Source organism: Periophthalmus magnuspinnatus, chromosome 1, assembly GCF_009829125.3.
Source record: "Periophthalmus magnuspinnatus isolate fPerMag1 chromosome 1, fPerMag1.2.pri, whole genome shotgun sequence".
In the NCBI taxonomy this organism is placed as follows: Eukaryota; Metazoa; Chordata; class Actinopteri; order Gobiiformes; family Gobiidae; genus Periophthalmus; species Periophthalmus magnuspinnatus.
Genome location: NC_047126.1, coordinates 33,787,592 through 33,806,788, shown reverse-complemented (window position 1 = coordinate 33,806,788; position 19,197 = coordinate 33,787,592). Strand labels below are relative to the sequence as shown.

Sequence of the window (19,197 nt, the reverse complement as noted above, 5' to 3'; positions counted from 1 at the left end):
TCAGTGAGGGCTCTACTGAAAACTCACACTGAGAGGAATCTGTATCTGCACACCCAGCTGCTCTATTACTGTACATTTATATATCATATCAAAACACAATATAAAATGTATATTTGTATATAAAATACAGTCAAAACAATTGCTATGGGTCAAAATAAATATATATTTACAAACCACACACTGCAAACAATCAACAAACACACACACACTTCAAAATGTAAACAAACACACACTGGAAACTAAGAACACACTGTACATGATTATACAGTGAGACAGTCACTCAGTAGTTAGAGCTCTGGTCCCGCAACCCGAAGGTTGGAGGGTCGAGTCCCACTCGGACCAATTTCTGTCATTGTGTCCTTTGTTCTGTCATTGTGTCCTTAGGCAAGACACTTCACCCAAGTGGTGGGTACGTGATGATTGGTGGTGGTCGGGGGGCGCAGATTGGCATTAGCTAATGCTAATGATTACACATGATACACATTTGACCCACAATTAAGGTAATAGCAGAATAACCCACGCTTACCGATCAGGAACAGCATCCAGTCCATCAAAACATAAGGTTCCTCTACTCCTCAGTCCACCATGAGATCTTCACTCGGTTCCACGAACCGCTCTGTGTCCGAGATGCCTCTAGTTTTACTTGTACAAACATCCACAGTATCCGCGGTCGCGTACTTCCTTTGTTTTGTCCGTTTCGTCATGTTTAAAATGGATCTTTATATCCAGTCTCGTCTTTTTACGCACGCAGCAAACGCCGTCTGTTTACAGTAGACCACTGCATGTCACGCATCAGCGTGTTCCGCAGTTCATGGGCTTTAAGAGGAAAACATCACTAAACATGTGTAATGTAACAGCTTGATTCTACAAGGGGGAGAGTGGGGCGTACTCTTCCAGTCATCTGTAGCTCTCATTCACTGTCCGCGGCTCCAGTAACCCACAGCCCCCACCTTATTGCCCAACTTTGGTGTCAATCACCAGTTAACAAATTTGTTTTGCGCTGAGGAACAAAGTTGGCGCTGTCAGAAGTTTATTATGCCTGAAACTGACAAAAGAAATGCAAAGAAGTGACGGAACAGATTTCACTTTCCTGCTGCAGATTGGACATGGAGGCTCTAACTTCCTTTGTGGACATAATTTCTTGACTGGATTATATTCTCTGGACCTTTACGGAACGAATGAGACCAACTTTGTGTGAATATGTTGATGTTTGACAGAACCAGAGCGCTCAATGGTAAGTGAAGTCCAAATCCACATTTCTGACTTCTCTGTAAAAACGGCTTTCCTGTCAGCACTGTGGTGATTAGAGGTGTAAATGGTTTACATATTCAGAAAGATGAATGCCGTAGTTTTCATTTGATGTGTAGATTGTTTGTGTGGGTGACGGAGAAATACACGTACATTGCTGTAAAGTTGTAACATAAAGGCTAAGTGGTTTTAAATAGCAGCTATAATGATTCAAATCTAGATCAAACACGATTTTAAAGTTTCACTATGTAATTTTCTGATGAAGTATGTGAAATCTTATATTCTTAAGGGATATATTATTTTGCCTGAAATAATCCAACAACAACTCAGAGAAAGTCAGATTTCAACTAATGTATGTCAACTTGGTCAACAACGCACCCATATGTATTTGTATTTATTCAGTGTGTTTTAAGTTGCACTTTATTACCAAAGTAAGTTCCTAGTTTGTGAACTGTGTTCACAAATGATGGCAATAAAAGTCTTCTGATTCTGATATTTGTCCGCTCAAAATAAACTCCCTCAAAAACTCAATGTAATAACATTAAACTGAATACAATTAAAATTTTACTGTTACCATTTCTGAACGATTTGTGGCTTGAAAAATAGATATCTAAAGCTGGGACACCTAATTTTCAAACTGCTAAAAATATATTTGAATTTAAACCTTTCTAACTCCTCTTTCTCACACTCACAAACCTTCTTCTTGATTTGATTCTCTGGAAAGCATTGCATTGTCATAGTGGCAATATTGATTGATTTGTATTGTCTCATCTAATGGTAAAACACATGTCACATTGATGCCATGTGCATGTTGTCTTAGAAATTAAACAACCTTAGGTGCAAACTAATGTTTTGCCGTAACTGTGACACTTACCTCCTGAGAATTGACAGGGACTCAAGTGTTTGCGTTGAGTTCCTGTCCAAGTGCTTGGGTGGGGAATGGGCTTCATGTAAATTCAACAAGGAAAAAAAACATGTGTTCTAAATACATTGCAGGTGAGAAAATTGGTAAAATTATACATATACATTTTAGTGTAAATAAATAAAGTTTTTACATTTTAAAAGGATACACAATTACAGTTACACAGTTACTTCATAATACAACTTTTACAATGAATTGCAGTCATTTAAAATTTATTGTATCTACCATTTTTATTTGATTGTTTCCACACAAAATATATTCCACAAACGTAATTTAAAGCAACTGCTTTACGTAATATTTGTTGAGGAACCGGTCGGACCTCCTTAACAACATTTATGATGAGTTTAGAAAAACTCAGGCTCTGCAATTGCTCAGCTGCTGACCGCGCCGTGTCGCATGTCCGCGCTATATGTGCGTGTCTACATTCAGTTCCTCTTTAAGCTTTTTTCTCTGTGAATTTGAGTGCTTACGATTACATACGATATATTTTCTACAATTATGTCAATAGCAGAATAAACTATGCTTACCGATCAAGAACAGCATCCAGTCCATCAAAACATAAGGTCCTCTACTCCTGAGTCCACTGTGAGGTCTTCACTCTTTGCCACGAACCGCTCCAGGACCGAGAAGCAATCTTCCACGCCATTTTATAGGATGCAAGTGTCACAGTTTCTCCATGCTTGTTCAATTGCTGAAACATTTGAGGCTGTCTTTTTACCTGGCTTTTCAAGGTGCTCAGTTTGTGCTCGCGTAGTTCAGAACCTTTGGGGAATTCCTTGTCCATATTAACCTGGAGAGTGCTCAAATCAGGCTAAAGATTTGAAGCCTTGAAATGTGATATTGTAGTATTGCAAATTAAACAGAGTGATTTGCCATTCTGTTCAATAAAAAAGTAAGCATCTTCCCATTCTTCCAGAAATGTGCTGTGTTCATCCTTTTGTGTTCATCATTTTGCCAACGAGGGTAACAGTCTGCACGCACATGAAATGTTTACTTATTTTCCCACCATTAGACGTAACCCGCGCAGATGACGAGCGGTCACTTGTCAGACGCAGCGTAAAAAAAAGCTGATAAATCAGTTTTTATATATTGTTTATTATTTGTTTTAATAAGCCCTGGTGGATTTGAATGTGTTTTCAGACAGAAAAAAATAAGTGAAACATGAGACAATGCAAAGAGCTGCAGTATATAGAAAATATTATACGAGGCAAAGAGCCGCATTCCTATTGGCAGAGAGCTGCATGCGGCTCGAGAGCCACGTGTCCGCCTCCCCTGCTCTAGTATAACATCCACAGTGTCCACGATCGCATATCTCCTTTGTTTTTTCTGTTTCATCATGTTTAAAACACAAAACAACAGTGCGTCGAATGTGCCATCATACACAGATTTCTGCATCCACTTGGCTTCAGCCATGTCCCAATTTTGCACTTTTTTGCACTTGCATCACTTCCGGCGCGACAAGGGCTGTCCCATTTCGACAAGTTGGCTACATTGAGGAGCACACATTTTCGGCCGGGTGCGGAAAAGCGTGGCATGTGATACATCGTGTTCCGCTGCTCATTGGCTGTAAAGGAAAAAAGTCACAAAATGTGTGTAATGTAATAGGTTGACCAGTAACCCTTATTGCCCAACCATTATTGACTCACCTTATTGGCCAACATTGGCGTCAATCAGAAGCTAACACGTGTGTTTAGCACTGAGGAACAAAGCTGGCACTGTCAGAAGTTTATTATGCCTGAAATTGACCAAAGAAATGCAAAAAAGTGACGGAGCAGATTTCACATTTGGAATACTTTCCTGCAGCTGATTGGACATGGAGGATCTAACTTATTTTGTGGACATAATTTATTGACTGTATTATATTCTCTGGACCTGTACGGAATGAATGAGACCAACTTTGTGGGAATATGTTGATGTTTGACAGAACCAGAGCCCTCAAAGGTAAGTGAAGTCCAAATCCACATTTTTGACTTTTCTGTACAAGCGCTGTAGCTTTCATTTGATGTGTAGATTGTTTGTGTGGGTGATGCAGAAGTATATGTACATTGTTGTAAAATTGTAAAGTTGTCCCGGGCTGTCGGAACATGTACAGGTTATCTAATTATCGTGATAATATCGTTAATCGCGATTTTTTTGGCCACAATAATCATGAGTCTAAATTTTAATATCGTCCAGTCCAATGTTCCCTCTAATTTTTCACGAGTCTGAGCAAACACACAAATTCCCTGAGCGGTCCCATGGACCACTGTGAGCGACATCAGACCTGTGCACGGTGGTCATACTGCATCGCATCCATCCAAGTTAAATGGTGTATAAAAGGAATCAAATTACCACATTTACATTTCTGTTATAAGACTTTTAATTAAGTGCTTCAGCCACTTATACAATGAAAATGACAAAAATCTTGCTCATGACCTGTGTAGTATGTTAATGCTATTGGAAGTATAAATATTTAATTTTAACTACGGGAAAACATGAGCTTCCAACCAAACCAAGTCAACTGTAAACTCCAATGTTGAAAACACACTTAACATTTTTATTATAACGCTCTGACTTGTATTATGAGTATAAGCCATTGTGTGAAGATTTTGCTGTGCACTGAGTGAGATTGTCCTACTGTGGTCTGGGAGACAGTCCGGTAACTCTTTTTCAGTATGTGATACGATCATTTGATTTTTACAACTCATAAACTAGTGACAGTATTCAATGACCAATACACACTGAGAGGAATCTGTATCTGCACACCCAGCTGCTCTATTACTGTACATTTACATATCATATCAAAACACATTATAAAATGTATATTTGTATATAAAATATAGTCAAAACGAGTGGTATGGGTCAAAATAAATATATATTTACAAACCACACACTGCAAACAGTGAACAAACACACACACTTCAAAATGTAAACAAGCACACACTGGAAACTAAGAACACACTGTACATGATTGTACAGTGTGACAGTCATTCTGCTACAGTGGCTCAGTGGTTAGAGGTTGGAGGATCGAGTCCCGCTCGGACCAACTCGGACCCGCTCGGCGCAGATTGGCATTAGCTAATGCTAATGATTACGCATGATATATTTGACCCACAATTAAGTCAATAGCAGAATACCACGCTTACCGATCAGGAACAGCATCCAGTCCATCAAAACATCAGGTCCTCTGCTCCTCAGTCCACCATGAGATCTTCACTTGGTTCCACGAACCGCTCCGGGTCAGAGATGCCTCTAGTTAATCTTGTACAAACATCCACAGTGTTCTCGGTCGCGTTCTTCCTTTTATTTTGTCTGTTTCGTCATGTTTGAAACGCAAAACTGCTGCAAAACAGTGCGTAACAGTGCGCCCGAGGGCGGGCCATCGGAACGTTAAGGTGCATCACTTAGCATCATGAGCGAGTCTTCACTCCACATCGGCCACATCGGCTAAGCTAAACCTCTGGGAGCGGGACATGAGGACGCCTGTCAATGACATTAATAAGATGCGCAAATACGTATGTGAATCACATAATTGGCTGGAGCAGCTCGTCCCCGGTCACACTCACTGACTCACATTGAAAAATAACGCAGAATAAATTGTTGGGTGTTTATTTTATTTTCAACTCTGGTTCGATTTTTTTGTGCGCAGCACAGATTTTCTGTGCACAGAGACAGTGTCAGCAGTGCGCAATTGCGCAGGCATGCAGCTTAGAGGGAACAGTGGCCCAGTCCCTAGTTAGTAATTGTGCTTCATTTAACTTTATATGCCACTATATAGGCCACCCAAATTAAACTATTTTCTAAATTTGCGAAGCAGAGACTTACAGTTCTATTTCATCCCTTCTGACCGCCAGAGGCGGTGCTTCAAGCACTGGATGATCACTCTTGCGTATGCGCAGGTCGAGATTTAATAACAACAAATTCACCTATGACCTTCCGGTGACCCACGTGAGGCTATATAGTCACGTGACTCCGGAAACACAGTCCCTTTTTTCTTCTTGCGCTTAGGTCGAGTGTGTTGTGGCTACTCGCGAATACTGCTTCGTACCACAATTGTTTCTCCCTTTGGTGACAGCTTACTGCTCAGAGTCCCGTGACTTGTGAATTGATTGCAGTCTATCACAGTCGGGGTAGCTAGTGCGACTCGCCCCTCAGGGGCTGCGTAAGCTGCGCGGGGTGGAGTGCCTCACCTGAAGCGGGTGTTTCCCTGACGCCGGTGAGGTGCACGTTTCACAAGGACCGTATGGTAAGTAGTTACTGCATTTTTTATTGGAAGCGACACCGGGTCGGTGGAGCTGGTTTGTATTTGTTGCCGTGTTCGGTTCAGGTCGACTTTTTGTGTAAACTATTGCCGCATTCGGCTAAAATATCTGTTATTTTGGAACCGTGCTCGGTTCTTTAGTTCATTCTTATCAGCAGTGTTACTGTTCGCTTTGAGTTTTTGAGTCTACCACCAGTGGCGTTTTCGGCTCGACGTGGTATTTTTTAATCCCAGCGTGCGGATCAAGAGTGGCGTTTTCAGCTCGACCTGATCTAGCGTCTGTTGTGATGGAGTCCATGTGCTGTAGAGCTTGCATGGCCCCGCTTCAACCGGAGGATGGACATGATTTATGCCCCTTATGTTTGGGTGTGGACCACCTTAAGGAGGGCTTGACGGAGAATGCTTGCATGAGTTGCAGCATTATGCCGAGATCCCTGCGTGCTGACCGCCTGGCCGCGTTTGGAGGAGCCCTCTGATATACAGGACACCCAGTTGCCGGCGAGTGGGAAGGTGAGGATAAAGCGCTCTGCTGTCGACGCTTCACCTACTCCGCATAAGCGCAGCAAAGGGGATCGCTCTGCGGGATTATTCTCGAAGGTGGATAGCCTTACTTCAGAGCTCACTAGAATGAGAGCTCTCATTGAGTCCATGCAGACCTGGGATAGCGACCAGCGAGCTGCCCAGCGGGATGTGGTTTCTGTTTGTGAAGACGATGCCTTGTCTGTGGTGGCGTCAGATACGCACTTTCACAACACTGACCCGCATACTGGAGACGGTTTGGATGCGTGTTCTGACATATCAGAGTTGAGCTCACACAACTCCACCTGCTCTCAGGGAGGTGACGATGACTCAGCTGCCTCCTCTTTACGCGTGGCTTTTGCACGGTTACAACTGGAGGCACCGACGGCGCAGCCTATGGCTTCTAGTGCATTTTTTAGACGACAGAGCTCTGCGTCTTCCTTTTTGGTTCCTCCCTCTACGGAGTATATTAAGGAACTTCATGCCTGCTGGTCAGATACAAAAGCGTTTTCTAAACCGACGTCTGATGGAAGGATCCTTGCTGCCATGCAGGAGGCGCCCAAGTTTGGATTGGGACATATGCCAGCGATTGAACCAGCTGTGGCCTCCCTTATTGTGGCTCCAGACGAGGCTCTGAGACCCAATGCCAGGTGCCCGCGACCTCAGTGCCGGGTTATTGACGAATTGCTGTGTAAAGCTTACGACTCTGGGGCGCGCATGGGTCGTATCGGCAATTCCGTGTCCCATTTACTTTTAGGTTTAGCGACTTCACTAGAGGCCTCTAATGTCGATGCGGCTACGCAAGGCTTGGTCGACACGTCCCTACAAGCATTTGCTTTTATGTCAAGTGAGCTGGGCCGCCTGCTGTCCATCCTGACCCAGGCGCGTCGGCAGGTTTGGTTGGCACAACCTCCCTTAACCGAGACGTGTAGGCAAACCTTGAGGGGATTACCTGTGGTTCCGGGTGAACTTCTTGGAGAGGCAGCGTTGGAAGCTTTGCAACGGACAGCCCAGGCCTCTCAGACTAGACATCAGCTGGCGGGCCTTCACCGACGAGCCCCTCCTCCTATTGCTCCTGGGTCATCTACTACACACCAGCAGACATATGCTGTACCATCAAGCCCATTTTTGACTCCCAAGGTCTGGGCGCTCACAGAGTGATTGGCCCAGGGCTTCACATGTGCCTCGGTCATCACAGTCTGGTCACCAGCCCTCCAGGCCTTCGAGAGGCTGGGGGGGCCGTAGGTGAACCCCTCAGGCCGGCAGTCCGTTGTTTCACCCCGGAACAGCTCCAGTACTGGGCTGCCAACACCCCAGACATGTGGGTGTTTGACCACCTTATCACGAGGATACCGCCTACAGTTCCGACGCTGGCCTCCTGTTTTCGGCCAGGTCCGAATGACTGCCATTTCGGACCCGGCAAAATCCGTGGCACTCAATCTGGAAATAGCAACCTTGCTGGAAAAGGGTGCAATTGTACACGTAGACCCTCGGCAGGATCCGGGTTTTTTTTATTCAAGATACTTTCTTGTCCCGAAGAAAACTGGCAACCTCTGTCCAGTTTTAGACCTGCGAGGTCTCAATGTGTTTTTAAAAGTTCGGGTGGAACCAAACTAGACAAAACTACTGTCTGAAAACAGCCTGAATCTAACAGCTTCTTGCTGGTGGCCATTTAGAAGGACTGGTGTTAAACACCCCTTTTGCTCCCCTGTCTGCACTACTGCTGGTCTGGGTACGGAACATAGCAAAGATGGCTTTGTTTTAAGTGCTGGACAGAAATGCTATGTATGACCTAGCTCATTGCAGTTACAACACTTTACTTCCTGTGCTGGTGTTTTAGAGAAAGGCTTTTTAGCTGGATGGGACTGTTGGTGAAATGGAGATTGCCTACCACTGCCATTACCCTGACCAGGACCAAACCTCCTATCAGCCCCAAAGGACTTACTTGGCTGGACTTTCTCTGGAAATTCTCGTCTGAAACGCATGGATCTGGTCCCTTTCTGAGTTGCTGTAAAGACCTCGGCTAGACGGACAGCTTCCTCAGCGGTGGTTGTGTTGCGCTCCCGAATCAAAACTTCCAGCTCAGGATTAACCATCCAAAGGAACTGCTCCAAGTGTCTCTGAGATGGTTCAGATGTATGACTTCTCCGGCTGTATCCATCTGTAGAAATGTTCCTTTAGCCGCACATAAAGTTCTCGAGGCATCTCATCTGGTTCAATATTCAGAGATCTGAAACGATGCCGGTAAGTCTCAGCCGTGATCTCATACTTTGCCAGGATGGCTTCTTTCACCTTGTGGTAGTCTTTGGCGTCTGCAAAGTCCATTAAAACATAGGCATTTCTGGCTTTGCCTGTGAGAAGAGGGACTAGACGAACGGCCCACTCCTCAGATGGCCAACGTGACACTCGGGCCATTCTCTCGAGCGTGATGAGGAAATGCTCAATGTCATTCTCTGCGGTCAGTGGCAACAGCTTTGGTTCCGCTGGGGCCTAGAGGTGTAATTGTCCACAGCATCTTTTGGTGCTTTTGATTGATTGAACATTTTTTGTACTTAAAAAAAAATGCAAAGTGCTGTGCTATTAAAGTGTGTGTGCAATTTAAAGTGCATATAGTGAAAGGTGCTGTTAACTTGGTAACAAATGGGCTGTTTGTTACATGCCTTCACAGATGTGCAAGTTACCCATGCCATGGCACTAACACACCCCCATACCATCACAGATGCTGACTTTTGAACTTTACGCTGATAACAATCTGGATGGTCCTTTTCCTCTTTGGCCCAGAAGACACAATGTCCATGATTTCCAAAAACAATTTGAAATGTAGACTCGTCAGACCATAGCGCACTTTAACACTTGTACTGACGCAAAGGGCTCGGGCCCAGAAAAGCTGGCGTCATTTCTGGGTGTTGTTGATGTATGGCTTTCGCTTTGCATGGTACAGTTTTAACTTTCACTTGGAGATGTACTGATGAACTGTGTTAACTGACAATGGTTTCCTGAAGTGGTCCTGCGCCCATGTAGTAATATCCTTTACACATTCATGTCTGTTTTTAATACAGTACCGCCTGAGGGATCAAAGCTCACGGGCATTCAATGTTGGTTTGGCCTTGCCGCTTACGTACAGAGATTTCTCCAGATTCTTTGAATCTTTTGATGGTATTATGGACCATAGATGAAGAAATCCCTAAATTCCTTGCAATTGTACGTTGAGAAGCGTTGTTCTTAGACTGTTGGAGTATTTGCTCACGCAGTTGTTCACAAAGTGGTAAACCTCGCTCCATCCTTGCTTGTGAATAACTGAGGGGATGATACTTTTATACCCAATCATGACGCTCACCTGTTTCCAATTAACCTGTTCACCTGTTCCAAACAGGTGTATTTTAAGCATTCCTCAACTTTCCCATTCTTTTGTTGCCCCTATTCCAGTTTTATTGGAACATATTGCAGGCATCTAATTGAAAATTTGTGAATATTTGCATAAAAACAAAGTTTATCAGTTTCAACATTAAATGACATGTCTTTGTAGTTTATTCATTTCAATATAGGTTTTACACAGCATCCCAACTTTACAATATTTACAATACAAGACATGCCAGTCAACCAACAGCAGTCCAACAGAGTGCAGTCCAGTGCATTGTGTTCTGTATCTTGATTGGCTAAGATACTGTAGACCACTGTCAATCAATCTCTGTGCCGAGTCTCCTGTACAGTACAGAACACATTCAGCTTGCCAAATTTACTTAATCGCTAGCAGTGTAACTCTGAAGTACTGTATGTTTGCACCGACAAAGGCACCTATTTATTTTTTAAACCTACGAAGGTTTGAGCTTTGAGAGTGTTAAAACAAGAGGGAAATGTAAGAAAATGTTAATGTTTGTCTGAGAAAAGGGCATAAAATGTATAAAGTGCATTCAGCTTGCCAAATTTCCATAAATGTTCGATCACAGTGTGACTCTGAAGTGCTGTATGTTTGCAAGTTTTCTCCCCGACAAAACCCACAATGACAATGAAACGTTCTGCACTGACAAAGACACCTATTTTTTTAAATCTACAAAAGTTTGAACTTTGAGAGTGTTTAAACAATAGAAAAATGTGAAAAAATATGAATGCCTGTCTGAGAAAAGTGTATAAAGTGGTGAGGTGTTTTACAGCCTTAAAACATATAAGAATTGTAAAAAATTAGGCTGACTACTTTACGGATTCCACCTATTGCAGGTTATTTTTAGGAAGTAACCCAGGGACCACTGTAGACTGTATAAAGAAGCGGAGTGGAGCGTCACCCATAGCGTTCAGCTCCAGCCAACTGAAGCTCATTGTGCGCTAGCAGTTATTCCAGTGAACTTGGAGCCAAGTTCTATATTCGGAATTCCAACTGTCAGTATCATAGCAAAAAAAGAGCCAATCCAGAGCAATCCTTCTCGCCTGCACTGCTGGTTTAGCAGGGAACAGGCGCTTAGCAAAGGCTATCAGACAAACCTGTTGTTAATGCTAGTGGGAGCAACCTCAGGAAAACAAGGCACTTGATTTGTCTATTATTAATGTTCGTATTTTGATTTACAGACACAATAGCAAATTAAACCAGGATCATGTATAGTGGGGTTAATAGTAATATTTGTCGATGGAGCTGGAATGCAGCGGCTCCCGGAGTGAAGGAATTGTGAAGAAATGAAATGTGGTTTTGTTTGAGTTTTCTGTGATTATGAGAAATGACAACTTTTATATAGGAAACATAATGTTTTGTAAGTAATGTAAAATATTTGTATATTGTTCACAAAAATGAAAACGCTGATCAATACGAGTGTTCATGGTCATGTTAAGGTGTTTGATTTTCAACAAATAGGTGATAGTGACGAACTGAAAAACTGTTGGCTAATGCTAGCTAGCTTATGACAGTAATATTACTTGAGAGGGAATTGTTTAAGAGGGATATGAATAACAGAGCTTCAGACAGAGTAGTGCCTACAGTTAGGATCACATCCCCAGAGTATATTGATGACATCTGGAGCTGGAATATAGAATTCTATGGTGAAATTTGCTGTTTACAGCCAATTGCCGATTTGTTGAGTTGGTTTATGTTTAATAGGACTGCAACTAATGATTTATTTTAGAAGTAACCGTTTGACTAGGCATGTTTTTGACATTAGGCATATTTTTGACTCTTGATCGGCAATACAGCATCTTAAAAACAAGCGATTCAAGATTACTCAAACATGCACTAATCAGTCCAAATTGGACTTCTGTGCTAGTCACAGTTTGTCCATAACAAACACCATGTTTGAACACAAGAGTGTCCATCAGTGCACATGGCACCAGGACACTCTAGGTCAGAGGTCGATAATCGACTTTGTCGTCGTGTCATCTGACCTTCGGCCTCGTGTCTTGGATAGTCGGGTGAAGAGAGGGACAGCGCTGTCAACCGATCACCACCTGGTTGTGAGTTGGATCCGCTGGCAGAGGAGGAAGCCGGACAGACCTGGCAGACCCAAGTATATCGCGAGGGTTTGTTGGGAACGTCTGGTGGAACCCTCTATCAGCAGGGTCTTCAACTCAACGCCTCCGGGAGACCTTCTCCCATATCCCTAGGGAGGTTGGAGATATGGACTCCGAGTGGACCATGTTCTTCACCTCCATTGTCGATGCGGCTGAACGTAGCTGTGGTGGCAAGGTCTGCGGTGATTGTCGCAGCGGCAGTCCCCGAACCCAGTGGTGGACACCGGAAGTAAGGGATGCCGTCTGGCTTGTGGGACTCCTGAAGGCCTAGCGTGCCGCAGCCCATGCAGTTACAGAGGCAAAAACTCAGGGCTGGGAGGAGTTCAGGGAGGCCATGGAGGAGGACTATCGATTGGCCTCGAAGAAATTCTGACAAACTGTCCAACGCCTCAGGAGGGGGAAGCAATGCTTCACCAACACTGTTTACAGTGCCGGTAGAGAGCTGCTGACCTCAACTGGGGTAGTTGGACGGTGGAAAGAATACTTTGGGGATCTCCTCTATCCCACTGTCATGTCTTCTGAGGAAGAAGCTGAGTCTGAGGACTCAAGGGTGGACTCGTCCATCACCCTGGCTGAAGTCACTGAGGTGGTTGGTAAGCTCCTTGGTGGCAAAGCTCCGGGGATGGATGAGATCCTTCCTGAGTATCTTAAATCTCTGGATGTTGTGGGGCTGCCTTGGCTGACACGCCTTTGCAACATCGCGTGGCAGTCGGGGACAGTACCTGTGGATTGGCAGACCGGGGTGGTGGTCCCTCTGTTTAAGAAGGGGGAATCGAGGGTGTGTTCCAACTACAAGGGAATACCATTCCTCAGCCTTCCCGGTAAGGTCTATTCCAGGGTACTGGAGAGGAGAATCCGACTGATAGTTGAACCTCGGATCCAGGAGGAGCAGTGTGATTTTCGTCCCGGTGGCGGAACACTGGACCAACTCTTTACTCTCCATCGGGTGCTTGAGGGCTCATGGGAGTTTGCCCAACCAGTCCATGTGTGTTTTGTGGACCTGGAAAAGGCATTCGACAGCATCCCTCGTGGTGTCCTTTGGGGGGTGCTCTGGGAGTATTGGGTCTGGGGCCCTTTGCTAAGGGCTGTCTGGTCCCTGTCTGACCGGAGCTGGAGCTGTGTTCGCATTTCTGGCAGTAAGTCAGACCTGTTCCCGGTGCATGTTGGACTCCACCAGGGCTGCCCTTTGTCACCAGTTCTGTTCATTATATTTATGGACGGAATTTCTAGGCACAGCCAGGAGCCGGAGGGGGTCTGGTTCGGGAACCACAGGATCTCGTCTCTGCTGTTTGCAGATGATGTTGTCTTGATGGCTTCGTCGAGCCAGGACCTGCAACAGGCACTGGGGCGGTTTGCAGCCGAGTGTGAAGCGGCTGGTATGAAAATCAGCACCTCCAAATCTGAGGCCACTGTTCTCGACTGGAAAAAGGTGGTTTGCCCTCTGTAGGGTGGGTGGAGAGTGCCTGCCTCAAGTGGGGGAGTTCAAGTATCTTGGGGTCTTGTTCACGAGTGAGGGACGGATGGAGCGTGAGATTGACTGGCGGATTGGTGCAGCGTATGCAGTGATGCGGTCACTGTATCGGTCCGTTGTGGTAAATGAGCTGAGCTGGAAGGCAAAGCTCTCAATTTACCGGTCAATCTACATTCCTTCCCTCACCTATGGTCATGAGCTTTGGGTAATGAATGAAAGGACAAGATCGCGGATACAAGCGGCCGAAATGAGTTTCCTCCACAGGGTGGCTGGGCGCTCCCTTAGAGATAGGGTGAGGAGCTCAGTCACATGGGAGGAGTAGAGCCGCCGCTCCTCCACGTCAAGAGGAGCCAGTTGAGGTGGCTCGGGCATCTATACTATGTCTCTTGGCTGGCCTGGGAACGCCTCGGGATCTTCCCGGAAGAGCTGGAGGAAGTGTGAGTGGAGAGGGAGGTCTGGGCCTCCCTGCTGAAACTGTTGCCTCCGCGACCTGGTCCCGGATAAAGTGGAAGAAAATTGATGGAGGTCTGCTTTAAGCCATAGTATTAATATGACACGTTTGTGGAGCGAATCCCAAACAAATAATAAGGTTGAAATTTGTTATATTTTGTACTCCATATTCCTTGTTAGGGCTTGAACAGGAACTCATGCTCATGACCACTTCTTTGTGTCCCCAGGCTATTCCAGGTGTCCAATGAGGAAGATGCCCTGGCCTACTTCCTACAGTACTCTGTGAAGCTGCGGCCCTTCTATGAGACGGAGGCTCTGAAGGCCGAAAGCACTCAGCTCATTGTGGACTGCATCAGGAACCACCCCGAGTGGAGCACCGCACACATCGCCATAGAGACGGGCCAGAGGGACTGTCTCAAGCACAACCATGTGCAGAGGTCTGCACTCATTCCCAACCTCACATACACGTATTGTCTGCCTCCGGTGGTCTCATGCTGGTTTGCTGTGTACTGTGGTAATGTGTTTGTGTAATCCCTCAGTCATCCAGGTCTGATCCATAGCAAAAGACAAAGTTTAAATCTGTCAACTGGACAAATTGTTGTAGGAGTGAAGATGTTTCGCTGCTCATCCAAGCCGCTTCTTCAGTTCTGGTCAGATAGCTGGTGGACACTGCCTTATATCAATCTGAAGTGAGGGGCTAACTACACTGAAAGTGTAAACAGCTATTGTTCCTAACAAAAATAGCTTCTTTAACTCCCCTCCTAAACCATTTATTTTCTCTGGCTAAGATTTGAACCTCACTATCTTCAAAGGAGTGATTAGTGTCTTTGAGATGAAGATGTACATCATGCTCCAGAGGAGCTTTTGCGCCGGTGTTGGTACATTCTATTACAGAGTGGCTGTTTAGTTTCTCCAGTGCACTCTTCACTATACTGAATGGAGTAGACTACATTACTCTGTTTGTGGCTCGGGGTTTTGTCCTTAGGGTGGACCAGTTTCTGTCTTAAAGTGTTTGTAGGTTTGAAAAAGACAGGAATCTCGTACTGTCTGAAAATTCTCTAAAGTTTGTCAAACACACCCACTGTGTAAGGAATAGTTACACCTTTCCTTCTAGGTTCAGTTTCCCTATTTTAGCTCTCTTAGATCTATTGAAGGCCCATTTTGGATATTCACAAGCAGAGATGGCTTTCTCCACGTGTTGTTCCTCCTTCACATTTCCCTTTGTGTTTGTGGGCACCACTTGAGCTCTGTGTTGTAGACTACGGATAACTCAGAGTTTGTGCTGCAGTGGATGGTGTCAGTCATACAGCAGGCATTGGTCAGTGTGCCCTCTGTTTAGTCCAGGGGTGCTCAGACTTTTTCAGTATGTGAGGTACTTTTAAAATGATCGTGTCTGAAAGATCTACCACCTAATACAAAAATGTTAAACAAATATTTATTTGTAAATGTATTATGAAGTCTTACATGTACAGTGCATTTTGATGAGATAATACCACACAACACAATTGACCTTCTTACATGTTCATAATTACTTGAATGATGATTACTGCTCTGATGACTTGGACTGTAAAATTGCATTTTTCATTTGAAAGCGATAACAGAGCTAATCATGTTGATTACAGTTTTGTCTTTTTTTTTTATAGCCATAAAAATCATGTTAAACGAAGTATCAGAATTTACTGCATTTTTTCCACACAACTACTTCTATTTTACACATCCATCCATATTTTTTCTTTTACGCGTCGAATAAATGACTGGGAAAATCCCCGCAGCCCCGGGCTCTCATTCGTCACCTTCGAGGGACAACAGAGGCACATTACTGTAATGATGGTAAAATATTGAGATAGCCCCATGTCTCCACTTTGAGAAGCCGTTTGAATTTACATGAGAGCACGACTAGTTGCGGAGTTACGCTGCTGGAATGTCCGCAACCTATCTATCGGCGACGATAGGATCCGACGCTATAGGGTTAAGCTAATTCGCGCTTGTTTATGCGTGTGCAGCGCCCATGATGTGACCTAGGGTCAGGTGTAATCTGACTGGTTGTCCTGTATATTAGTCATGTGACTGGATGGATGACGGGACTTGATCTACCCAAAATGCCTTCGCGATCGACTGGTAGATCGCGATCGACTGGTAGATCGCGATCGACGTAATGAACACCCCTGGTTTAGTCCTTTCTCTTCTCCACACTGACAGTTTGATAAAAATCAGGCTTATTTTCTTGATGGTGTGATCTGCTCAAGGTTCACCTTTATTTTAGATTTAGTAGTTTAGTTCAGAGTTTTAAAACCAGTGCTGCCTCTCAGTCATAGCCATGAATAGCCAGAGCAGCAGAGTACACTGGCATAAACTGGAGCCTGTGACTCTGGGACTGCTTTCAGGTGCAGTTGGCATCACAGACACACAGACAAACTGCAGCAGATAATATCAATGCAACGCCACATATTTGCGCTGCATTGCATTTATTTGTCTGTAAATTGAATTAAATGGTTCACAAGCTTCATAATGAGGTATAACATGCCCACATGAAATATTGGCTAGATTTTGGATGATAACCGATATTTCTCTGAACACCCATATATATCGGTCAGAATTTGAGCTACAACTCGTTTTGTCATCCATCGAAACTAGATACTAGATCTAGATCTAGATACTAGATATAATGTTTGTTCCAGTGCATTGCCATTGAAAACTGCTGTGCTGATTTTCACCTGCCCCTTTACTGTAGGCAGAAGCGACATCACAAAAAAGTGCAGCACTGCCCGATCATGCTGCCTGACCACGATTTTGTGGTAATGTTGTGGTTGTGTTGCAGTGAGATAAACTCCCAAGACAACTCAGGCCGCACCCCTCTGCACCTGGCTTGTGAGCGAGAGGAGGTGGGCTGTGTGCGAGAGCTGCTAGAGGAGAGCCAGGCCCGCACAGACATCAAAGATCAGAGCGGAGACACAGCTATGCATTATGCAGCCAAACTGGACTCACCCACTGTCATCCAGGTACACCACCATACAATACACACAAACGTCCTCTATGCGCTTTTGGAACTTGGACTAAAAAGATGTATATTTTAAATTACTGTTTGACAGTTAGAACCCTCAGCCCTACACCACATGACTTGCTTGCAGAATTACATTTATGCCATACTTTACTTCACTCTTAGTAACAGTAACCTTACTTGAGTAAAAGTTTTGATTTCTCTTCCCTTTTCCCCCATTTTTCCTTTCAATTACATTAACATTAAATGAAATACCAGATTTTTATGTCCGACTATTCTTACAGTTGTCCTTGCTTGAGAAGTAGCTTGCCCAAATACTTTTTACTTTTGAAGTACCGTATTTTCCGCACTATAAGGCGCACCTAAAAGCCTTTAATTTTCTCAAAAACCCACAGTGCGCCTTATAATCCGATGCGCCTTATATATGGATCAATATTGGTCAATTATGACACTCGTAGTCAGGAGGCGTCGCTGAAGTAATAGCGGTAATAACCCTTTAAGGACTGAGCACACTATGGGCCAGTACAGCTCACCTAGACCTAGACTTTTATTCTTTTTTAGCCATAAAAATCATGTTAAACGAAGTATCAGCATTTGCTGCATTTTTTTCCACACAACTACTTCTATTTTACGCATCCATCCGTATTTTTTCTTTTACGCGTCGCATAAATGAGTGAAAATCCCTGCAGCCCCGCGCTCTCATTCAACACCTTCAGGACAACAGAGGCAGATTGCCGTAATGACAGTAAAATATTTAGATAGCCTTGTGTCTCCGCTTTGAGACGCCGTTCGAATTTACATGAGAGCACGACTGGGCGCGGAGTTACGCTGCTGGAAAGTCCGCAACCCGCTGTATCTGCGACGATAGGAGCCGACGCTATAGGGATAATGGGGAGACAGCGTCGGGCGACATACGCCACAATCTGCCAATGGATCGCGGATGCCTGGGCTGATATATCAGTCTCAACTGCGGTCCGAGTTTCACGGAGGGAGGAATTGTCACTGAACTGTTAAAACAACAGCAGCGACACGGATAATGGCGATTTTGACGAGATGGAATCGGGCACTTTGAATGAGCTCGCGCAACTGTTCAACTCAGACACTGAGGAGGAAGAATTCAACAGATTCGTGAATGAGGAATGAACTGAAAAAGCGAGGCTTTACGTGTTTCTTTCACGTGTTTACAACTAAACAAGGCTGGGAGATATTGTGAATATGGACATTAACGTTTGAACAACGTTGAGTTATTGTTATTACGTTGCACTATTTCGAGAGTTACTATATTGTGAATGCATTAACTTGTTTTGTGAGTTTGACTGACTTATCTGACATTCCCTTCAGCGCAGCTCCATCTCGTGGATGCGTAACACAACCCCAGCTACTACAGTAGTTTATATTCTTATAATGCGGTGCGCCCTATATATGAAATTTGTTTTAAAATAGGCCATTCATTGAAGGTGCGCCTTATATTCCGATGCGCCTTATAGTGCGGAAAATACAGTAACAGTTCTGATTCTTGAGTCAATTAGATTTTTTTGGATACTCTAAGCTACTTTATAAGCAAAATGTAAGTCTAAAGCCAGCCAAATATTTTGCACAATTTAAGCCCACATTTCCTTTTTCCCCGATTTTGAACTGTGGGTCTTTGTATGCACTTTTGAATCCGCTGCACTCCTCATATGTGGTGTCAGTGCAACTCTGAACTGCTCATTCATATCGTAACCACAAAACGTTAACACGCCAATGGCCAATAAAACAGTGTGAGGGGCAGGCGGAGTGATGGACACAAAGAGGTGCAAAATACAAACTACCACTTTATTCCGCACCTGTCATAAAGTTGTAAAGTTAAAAGCAGCATT

At 44.3% G+C, this 19,197-nt stretch overlaps 1 protein-coding gene across 2 annotated transcripts in view; it reads left to right on the top strand.

Moving 5' to 3' along the window:
• Positions 1 to 19,197, top strand: part of pla2g6 (phospholipase A2, group VI (cytosolic, calcium-independent)) — a 61,902-nt gene that overhangs the window by 14,337 nt on the left and 28,368 nt on the right. For both annotated transcript variants that reach the window (XM_055224164.1, XM_033965988.2), the window contains exons 3-4: positions 14,568 to 14,777; positions 17,159 to 17,339. In XM_055224164.1, the coding sequence (XP_055080139.1) occupies positions 14,568 to 14,777; positions 17,159 to 17,339 (391 nt within the window). The remainder of the gene's footprint in view (positions 1 to 14,567; positions 14,778 to 17,158; positions 17,340 to 19,197) is intronic.